The sequence below is a fragment of the Bombina bombina genome, chromosome 2 (genome assembly GCF_027579735.1).
Source record: "Bombina bombina isolate aBomBom1 chromosome 2, aBomBom1.pri, whole genome shotgun sequence".
Taxonomy (NCBI): domain Eukaryota; kingdom Metazoa; phylum Chordata; class Amphibia; order Anura; family Bombinatoridae; genus Bombina; species Bombina bombina.
In genome coordinates, this window is record NC_069500.1 from 1,220,873,969 (window position 1) to 1,220,884,831 (window position 10,863).

The window sequence follows — 10,863 nt, forward strand, 5'->3', positions numbered from 1 at the left end:
GCACTTCCGCGCATGCAAACACCGCTGGAATTAATTTTTTAATGCCAGCGGGTTAACATCCGTATTACAACTTGAAAGTAAAATGTTTGTGCGCAAGCGAAACCCAACTCACTCTAACTCCAGGACTTTGGTTATTGTTACCGCACTAAAGTCTTTAGACTTTAAAGGGATACTAAACCCCAATTTTTTCTTTCATGATTCAGATAGAGCATGCAAGTTTAAGCAATTTTCTTCTATTATCAATTTTTCTTCGTTCTCTTGCTATCTTTATTTGAAAAAGAAGGCATCTAAGCTAAGGAGCCAGACAATTTTTGGTTTAGTAGCCTGGACAGCACTTGTTTATTGGTGCTGTCCAATCAGCAAGGACAACCCAGGTTGTGAACCAAATATGGCCCGGCTTCTAAACTTACATTCTTGCTTTTCAATTAAAGATAGCAAAAGAAAGAATAAAAAATTATAATAGAATCTATCTGATTCTGTGTTAAAAAAAAAAAAGTAACACTTATCGTTTACTTGCTAACCTGACACTGTGTTAGATCTACAGCTCTAAACCCGAAACTAGTTATTCATATTTTACATATCAATGTTCTTCACATGTAAGTAAATGTTCTTTTTATTTTAAATGTATATTCCTATATATATATATATCAATATATACATATACCTCTATATATTCATATAGATATATAGGTATAGATACAACATATTGAAAAATATATATATAAAGAAAATGTTCTACTATGTAAAGAACATTGCAATGTAACATATGATTTGCAGTAAACACACAATAAAACACATTACAAAATATTAAAATGTAATAAAAATTATTTTTCATGTTTTAATTTATTTGAATGGAAAGGGCTCAAAAGTGTATGTATATATATATATATATATATATATATATATATATATATATATATATATATATATATATACACAGTATATATATATATATATATAGACACACACACTCATGTCTGTATATATGTGTTTATATGTGTACATATGTGTTTATATGTATATATGCTGTTACTGAGCATGTGCAAAAGTGCACAGTATATGTTCATATGCATTTTGCGATTGGCTGATGGCTATCACATGATACAGGAGGAGGGAAAACTGGATTAACTTTGAAATTTTCCAGAATATATCCTACTGCTCATATCAAATTCAAAATAAGTGGTCTTGCATTATCATTTTATTGTGTATTTGACAATTATTCAATTCTACTGTAATTAGTGGTCCTATAAAGCTAAGTTCATTTCAGGAAATACACACAAAAAAATAAATACATAAATAAAAAATACCATCTGACTTAGATCCTCACAGTTTCATCTAGTTTTGTTACATTTCTACCATCAATACAGTTTCTTTTACAAATCCGGAACACTTTAAACACATAATTGAGTCATAAGTGCAATTCCATGTATAAGTAAAGTGCACCTTAGTGTTCAGAATAACAGGAAACAAAATATCAATTTTCCTCTTATCTCATTTATTATAAATAAAGTGGAAAAAGGGTCTTTAGAAGACAGTGTCACCTGGCAGTCAAATTAATATTGTGGTTAAAATATTCTTCCGTGGATACCTTTGTGGTTCCCATAATCTCATAAATATTTAGTTTTAACTAATACCACTAAAATGGTTTAGAATCCAGCTGCAATGTTTAGCAAGCACAGAAAGATATAAGATGCTCTGTCCAAATAATCCTGAGCAAGCTAAGCACTGCTTTTTAGCACCTTGTATAAATATTTATCAGACTTATAAACTCAAGATAACTCTGTCTTCCTTTCAAGATATCTACAACTTCCTACAGCATTGCCATTTGTCATTTCTGAAGCCCATTAAGATTAAATGTAAACTATTTATAATATTCATAACAATTTGTCATAATATAATTATTGCTTAAGAGATCAAATAAAAAATAAGGAAATCATAGTTGATCTTCATTTTATATAATGTTGATCTTATAATATTATTATTGTTATTATTTTCATATGATTCCTTGATATTTCATTTTTCTTTGTGCATTACTTTGGGTTTTACACATGCTAACTGTACTCAAAATGTGCAAAAAATATATTATGATTGTTATTGAGAGACAGACATGGAGAGACAGAGTAAAAGGGAGAGTGAAAGATAATTTTTATGTTTGGGGCAGCTCTTTTAAACGAATTTTAAATTGAATCAGATATATACGCTGGATAGCATATAATTGTGGTTATATGGTTCTATGTGATTTAAAAAATGTTTTGCTAAACATTTGGGAGACGTCCCTATAATATGATGTTTTAAATTTAGATCATTGAGATTGTTTTTTATTTGTTCTTCTCATATATTTTTTATAAAGTAAATACTGTTAAAATCACTGCGGCTCTTAATTTTTCTATTTTTTTCACACTGTGTTATATACACAACTAAGTAAATACGTTTTTTTGGGCACATCTATTGTTATCTACATGCGCAGCAAAATATATCTGCCACTATTTAGTTGATACACATCCGCGTATATAATTAAGTTACTTATATACCTTCAGCTTTTAGCGCACCTATCACCCCCTGTTTGCACCACATAGCATCTTTATTCCTAACGAAAAACATTCCTGCTCCTGCAGGGGAAGTGGAAGGCCTGATGAATCCTTTGCACAAGTTATCCTCAAGGTATTCTTTTAGGTGATCCAACTCAGGTTGACTGAGGGGATAAAGATGCCCATATGGAATAGTAGAACCCTCCTGTAATTGAATTGGGCAATCATAACTACGGTGGGGAGGTAGGTCCTCTGCGTCTGTTTTGCTGAACACATCAATAAATTCCATGTATTCTTTAGGAAGAAATTCTTCCACCTCTTTAGTGTATAGAAGTATGTGTCTTGAAAAAAATATATATTGCAGTAGTATGAGGAATCTAGGGAAACCTCAAGGGTTGACCAATTAATAGTTGGTTGGTGGAGTTGAATCCAACGAATGCCTAAAACTATTGGGAAATGAGGTGACGGTAGAACATCGAACGATATGTACTCAGTGTGTCCAGTCTTGGTGGTAACTAAAAGAGGAACAGTGTGATGAATAACAGGATCAGTACTGATGGTTGAATCGTCAATAACTCGAATAGACACAGGAGTTTGCTTTAATTCAAGTGGGATTTTGTTTTTCTTTACAACATCAATATCAATAAAATTCCCAAATGCTCCACAATCGACTATGGCTTCAGTCTTCAGTTGGTCTTGATCTCACTGTAGACAAAGAGGTAGAATGCAATAATAAGATTTTTCATCAGTTTGTTGTGATTAATGTATAACAGTAAACTTACTTATTTTATTCTTTACTAACAAAGGGCAGTCCTTGACCGAGTGCATGGGGTTTGCACAATACATGCATAGGGATTTCATTCTTCTCTGATTCCTATCTTCGGCTGTTAGGGGACCTCTTATAACCCCTAGCTCCATAGGTTCACTCAGAACCTTTGTAGTAGATGGTGATAGGGAAGAGCCACTCTGGTTGGAACCTTTAGTGTGGGTGTTTGTGCCTAAACGTTCATAACGTCTCTCGTGGAGTCTTCTGTCAATTTGTGATGCCAGCCTCATCAATGCTTCTAAAGTTTTCGGTAAATCCGTTCTTGCTAGTTCATCCTTGATGTTTTCTGCAAGCCCAAGGCGAAACTGATTACGTAATGCTATAGGATTCCATTGTGAGTCGGAGGCACATTGCTTAAATTCAGTAATATACTCTTCTACCGGTCATTTTCCTTGTTTCAGACTCCTCATTGTGGCTTCAGCGGTTAATTGTACATCTATATCCATGTACAATTCATCCATGATGGAAAAGAAATCTTCAAGCGATCTTAAAACGGGATCATCTGTCTCACAGAAGTTATCTGCCCACACCCTAGGCTCACCCCTACGGAAGGATATAGTTGTAAGAACTTTAATCCTTTCGGTAGGGTAACTTCTTGGTTTTAAGTTGAACAGCAATAGACATGCATTTTTGAACTGTCTATAATGCTTCCTATTCCCTGAAAAGGTGTCTGGCAGGGAAACAATAGGTTCAGGTGAAAGCTCTTGTGGGCTATGTTTTGCTGCCATTGAGTCCCTGATTATAGTTCTCAATGACTGGTTTTCCACTTGTAAGTCATGCAGACCTTGTGCCATTTGATCCACCTTTTGAGAAAGGTTGTAGACGATTTGTGGTAAATCTGCTGGCTCCATATCTAAGGGCTTAGTATTATGTAATGATATGTTTTGATCTTTTGAATTTTGTGCAGTGGAACTCAGCTGCAGATTCATTCCGAATAATTATGTTGTGATTGTATCACAAAAGTAAAGGTACACACTATGGAGTAGTGTTAACCTTGTACCTTAGTGAAGTTGATGGGTTACACTTGATTTCTAACAAGTGCACAGCAGAGAACTGTGACAATGTTGCTATACACAATTAGGTAAGGAAAGCTGAAAACAGTTGTAACAGACTTGTATTGCTCCAGCTGCAGTACAGGCTTTGATTATCTGATGTATTAGTTTGCTCTTAACAGAGAGTTCATTACTGAATACTCATCGTGCTTTGCTTCCATGATTGCTGTTACCTGCTTTAGGGCCTGGAGCTCTGGAGGTGTTGCTGAGGTCTGAGAGCGGATCCTGTATTCGCTCCGTTACCGGAGGATGAGTGACGTCACAGGGGGCGTGGTCTCCGTTGCATGGAGTGAGAGGTAATTCCACAAACAGATCTTATTCCTCTGAAATTACTAGCAGTCCCACTGTATCCTTACAGGGAGAGATCTGTCTCTTTGCTTTGAATCAGTTTCCTTGGTAATGCTGAAGTCTGTGGCAACAAAGTTGCGAGTCAATGGTGAGTCCGTTTTAGCTTGGTGTAGCTGGATATTCTCTATATGAGCTTAATAGGTATGCAGGAGTATGTTATATCGTCTTTTTGAAGACTCAGGTTTAGGGGGTTAGTTTAGTTTCCCAAGAGAGTTATCCTCTGATAAGAGACTCTGTGCAAGCAGTTGCAATGACTTCCTACTACAAAATACTAAGCACCAGGTTGCGGGTGCTGCTGAGATTTATAGAAAAGGTAGGCAGGACTTCTGAATTAAAGGAACAGTAAGCAGGTGGAAAATAGGTAATTCTGCAGAACCCTGACAGAAAGAGAGTCTAAGTGACAGTATTGTGAATGAGAGGAATTAATGAGACAGAGGACAGGCACATTACAGGAGATGGGGTAGGGAGGAAGAGAAAAACAAAGGTTTATTGATTATGAAAATGTAACATTATTACATAGTACAGGTGGCCCTCGTTTTACAACGGTTCAATTTACACCGTTTCAGAATAACAACCTTTTTTTTCCAGTCATGTGACTGCTATTGAAAAGCATTGAGAAGCAGTGCATTTATTAAAATAGCCAGTAGGTGGAGATGTCCGCTTGTATTGCAGCAAAGCCAAGCAAGCTGAAATTAATCAGTTTAACAAGACATGAGCTATCAAGCAGATTTAAAAGGAACAAGATCTTCCTGTCTATAAATCCGTCCAGATTGGAATTCATAGAAAGAACTGTTTGCAGAAAAATGCAAGTGAAGTCTGTATTGTGTGATTATTTTATTATGTTTATAATGCTGTTTAGCATTTAAAGTCTTCATTTCAAAGCTTTAAAAATAATGTATTAGGTGTTACTTATGACAATTTTGAGAGGGGCTTGGTACCTATCTCCCTCACTTCCCATTGACTTACATTATAAACTGGGTTTCAATTTACAATGGTTTCGATTTACAACCATTCCTTCTGGAACCTAACCCCGGCGTAAACTGAGGGCTACCTGTATAAGATAGAGTATGAAACAATTCTAAATTATAATTTGCACCCTACAGCAACAGTATTGCAAAATAAACAGGCCTATTGCAACAGACTGAGGATCATGCAGTGTATGCAGTTTTAGTGCAACCAGCAGAATACTGAATGTATCAAACATACAGTCTATGACTAAGTCTACTGGTAAAATAAATGACAATTGAGACATAATTGTCAATGAAGAATAGTGGTGGACCTGTTGAGTTATCCCAACAGGTGGAAAGACATGGCCTCTAGCCCACTTTTTTGCATACAGCCCAAAGTGAAGAAAATGTGCATGTAAGGTCAAAAACACTTTGTATATCATTCCCTATAAGGTACAATGAGCCACAGGGTGTATATGACTGCCTAGGTATATGAGACTTAAAACCAGTGTATCTACCCTCTATTTTGTAAACCTCTTTAGATGTCTATTTAGTGCTTAGTCTGCTCTCAAACTGTATCTTTGACACTGGTTCTGGACACATTGCTCCCAAGCGATAAGGGGTATCTACCCACTATTGGGGAAACCAGTGTATCTACCCAATATTGGGGAAACCTCTTTAGATGTCTATTTAGTGCTTAGTCTGCTCTCAAACTGTTTCTTTGACACTGGTTCTGGACACATTGCTCCCAAGCGATAAGGGGTATATCGCGAGGGTATGCGCTCATCTGGCTTACCACTCGTATTACGAGTTGAAAGTAAACGTGATCACAATCGCAATTTACGCTAGAATGATTACCGCCACTTCAGAGCTCTGGTTAACTGTTTCGTGAAACTGAAAAGTTGCAGAAAACACATCAAAAATACATTACAAAGTTTAGTTACACTCATAATAACACTATCTCATAGAAATGATTAAAAAATAAATAAAATATTGCATACACAGTTATAAAGGCTCAAAGATATGAGATCTCAGATGTTAGAAAAAAAAAGATTTAACATAGACATACATATACATCTTTAAAAATGTATATGTATAATTATATATATTTATGTCTATATATGTGTACATATGTATACATACAATACAATGTACCAATTGTATACCTTGTTTATCTTTTTCAATAAAAGTGAAGGAGAGAAAAAAAAGAACTCATAGTTAATTTATCCATTGACATTTAGAACAAAACTGTTGATACTTCAATTGAAATGTATTTTATTGGGAAGACACAAGAAAGGAAAATTTACAACTCTCTCAAGTCAAGTCTCAGCCCTATAATGAAACCAATATGGCAACTAGTTTGACATTTGAAATAAGACTGAAGTACATGAACATTAATATTTCGATCACATTAAGGACCAATTATGTGAATAAATGGATGTTTTCTTAATTATTTAAATTCACCAGAAGGTTCAACTATTGTTTGAATGGAGCAAGAAATTAAAACTGATTAATAAAAAAGTAATCATGTATGATATTATAATTATACTGATACTAGACGATAAGCCTGCCCAGAGGGCAGTCTATGTTTAAAAACTAGAACCCCCAAGCTAAAGTTACAAAAAAAAAACTAAAATTAGAGAAAAAAATAACAAAGGTTTCCGAAATAAAAAAACTAATACCCCTATAAAAATAAAAAATCCCCCAAGATAAAAACACTGCCTAATCTAATACTAAACTACCAATCATCCTTTAAAGGGCCTTTTGTAAGGCATTGCCCTAAGTTAAACAGCTCTTTTACCTCTAAAAAATAATAAATTCCCCCCAACAGTAAATCCCTCCCACCCACCAAGACCCCCAAAATAGAAAAAAACAACTACCCATTGCCCCTAAAGGGGCATTTGTATAGCCCCAAATAGGTACTCACTGTTCCTGAAGTCCGGCGGAGAAGGTCTTCTTCCAGACGGATTCATCATCTTCTTTCTTCATCCGGAGAGAAGGCGGCGCAGAGCGGAGGTGCAGAGCTGTGTTCCCAATGCCTGGATCCTCAACAGCGGTCCTCAACGGCGGCGGTCCACAATGGTGGTTATCGGCGGCAGCGTTCCTCTGCGGCATGGAGGCTCCACTTCATCCGATGTCTGTCATAGACTGAAGATTGCGGTACCTTGCATTCAATCAATTTGGGGTACCTTGCATTCCTATTGGCTGAAATTTTTAAATCAGCCAATAGGATTAGAGCTACTGAAATCCTCTTGGCTGTTCAAATCAGCTAATAAGATTTCATTAGCTCTTATCCTATTGACTGATTTTAAAATATCAGCCAATAGTAATGCAAGATACCCCAATAAATTTGGGGTACCTTGCATTCAATCTTTAGTGTGCGGTGGACGATTGCATGAAGAAGAGCCTCCACGCGGCCGAGGAGCGTCGTCACTGAGGACCGCCGCTGAGGATCGCCAAATCTGGGAAGACCTTTTCACACCTGAGCTCTGAACCGCCTTCGCTGTAGATGAAGATAAAAGATGATGGACCTGAGGTTGCTCCTCTACGCTCCTGGGAGGATTTCTTCCCCGGCTTTGAGCGGTTTGCCCAGCCTGACTTTAAAGATGTATCTAAATGGAACAACAGGGTCGTAAGCAACCTGCTCTACTATCAAACAAACTACCTGCTGATGGGTGCGGCTATTATCTCCCTGGTGGGATTTTTAAGTCCACTTAACATGGTGCTCGGTGCCACTGTTGTGATTCTTATCTTCCTGGGCTTCATATGGACCTCGCATAACAAGGATTTTGTGCGCAAATTTAAGAAGCAGTACCCCACCGTGTTCATTCTCTCCATTCTGTTATCCAGCTACTTTGTCATTTCAATGTTTGGCGGTGTGATGGTTTTTGTATTTGGAATCACTTTTCCGATGTTGTTAATGTTTATTCATGCTTCTCTGAGGCTTCGTAATGTAAAGAACAAACTGGAAAATAAGATTGAGGGAATTGGTCTGAAGAAATCTCCTATGGGAATTGTCCTTGATGCCCTGGAACAGCAGGAAGAAAACTTTGCTAAAATTGCCGGCCTAATCACCAAAGGGAAGGAGTAAAGATGGCCTCTTACAAGCCACAGCCCCACTCTGCTGCTGACCTACTGACGTGTTTCATTCACTTAACTGGCAACAGATGTCTGCCATGTTTTTTCCGATTATTTGGACAGCCAATTTGAAGAAATGCTTTTACATTGTTCTGTAAAATTATAATATTCCAAGTAGTTGTGGGTCTACTATTGTTGGAACTGCATGAACAGTGGCCACTGACAATGGGAATTTGGTAATACTGAATTGTCCCTAATTCTGACTTATTTTGCAGGTCAGCCAGATACAACTCAACGTAACTCCCTAAATTCTGTAATTAAAGTTTTAGGAGTACTGTGCATGTAAACATAGTATTCTGAGTATTATTATTTTACCATATAAAGTGTTTATTGGTTACACAATGTTTACCCTGATTTAGTTTAGAGAACAGACGCAGATTGGACACTTGGCTTGCTTTAGTTTAGAGAACAGACGCAGATGGGACACTTGACTTGCTTTAGTTTAGAGAACAGATGCAGGCGGGACACTTGGCTTGCTTTAGTTTAGAGAACAGACGCAGGCGGGACACTTGGCTTGCTTTAGTTTGGAGAACAGATGCAGACGGGACACTTGGCTTGCTTTAGTTTAGAGAACAGATGGAACACTTGGCTTGCTTTAGTTTAGAGAACAGACGCACACGGGACACTTGGCTTGCTTTAGTTTAGAGAACAGATGCAGGCGGGACACTTGGCTTGCTTTAGTTTAGAGAACAGACACAGACTGGACACTTGGCTTGCTTTAGTTTAGAGAACAGACGCAGACGGGACACTTGGCTTGCTTTAGTTTAGATAACAGATGGAAACTTGGCTTGCTTTAGTTTAGAGAACAGACGCACACGGGACACTTGGCTTGCTTTAGTTTAGAGAATAGATGGAACACTTGGCTTGCTTTAGTTTAGAGAACAGACGCACACGGGACACTTGGCTTGCTTTAGTTTAGAGAACAGATGCACACGGGACACTTGGCTTGCTTTAGTTTAGAGAACAGACGCACACGGGACACTTGGCTTGCTTTAGTTTAGAGAACAGATGCACACGGGGCACTTGGCTTGCTTTAGTTTAGAGAACAGATGGAACACTTGGCTTGCTTTAGTATAGAGAACAGATGGAAACCTTGATTTGCTTTAGTTTAGAGAACAGACGCACACGGGACACTTGGCTTGCTTTAGTTTAGAGAACAGATGGAACACTTGGCTTGCTTTAGTTTAGAGAACAGACGCACACGGGACACTTGGCTTGCTTTAGTTTAGAGAACAGATGCACACGGGACACTTGGATTGCTTTAGTTTAGTGAACAGATGCACACGGGACACTTGGCTTGCTTTAGTTTAGATAACAGATGGAACACTTGGCTTGCTTTAATTTAGAGAACAGACGCACACAGGACACTTGGCTTGCTTTAGTTTAGAGAACAGACGCACACGGGACACTTGGCTTGCTTTAGTTTAGATAACAGATGGAACACTTGGCTTGCTTTAGTTTAGAGAACAGACGCACACGGGACACTTGGCTTGCTTTAGTTTAGAGAACAGATGGAACACTTGGCTTGCTTTAGTTTAGAGAACAGACGCACACGGGACACTTGGCTTGCTTTAGTTTAGAGAACAGATGCACACGGGACACTTGGCTTGCTTTAGTTTAGAGAACAGATGGAACACTTGGCTTGCTTTAGTTTAGAGAACAGATGGAACACTTGGCTTGCTTTAGTTTAGAGAACAGACGCACACGGGACACTTGGCTTGCTTTAGTTTAGAGAACAGATGCACACGGGACACTTGGCTTGCTTTAGTTTGGAGAACAGATGCAGACGGGACACTTGGCTTGCTTTAGTTTAGAGAACAGACGCAGGCGGAACACTTGGCTTGCTTTAGTTTAGAGAACAGACGCAGGCGGGACACTTGGCTTGCTTTAGTTTGGAGAACAGATGCAGACGGGACACTTGGCTTGCTTTAGTTTAGAGAACAGATGGAAACCTTGATTTGCTTTTGTTTAGAGAACAGACACAGACTGGACACTTGGCTTGCTTTAGTTTAGAGAACAGACGC

The 10,863-nt window shown here is 37.8% G+C and overlaps 1 protein-coding gene across 1 annotated transcript; it reads left to right on the forward strand.

Annotated features, from left to right (window-relative positions):
- Positions 1 to 8,210: 8,210 nt before the first annotated feature.
- Positions 8,211 to 9,012, forward strand: LOC128647478 (PRA1 family protein 3-like). Its single transcript, XM_053700264.1, has one exon. The coding sequence runs from the start codon at positions 8,211 to 8,213 to the stop codon at positions 8,790 to 8,792; it is 582 nt and encodes a 193-aa protein (XP_053556239.1). The 3' UTR covers positions 8,793 to 9,012.
- The last annotated feature ends 1,851 nt before the right edge of the window (positions 9,013 to 10,863 follow it).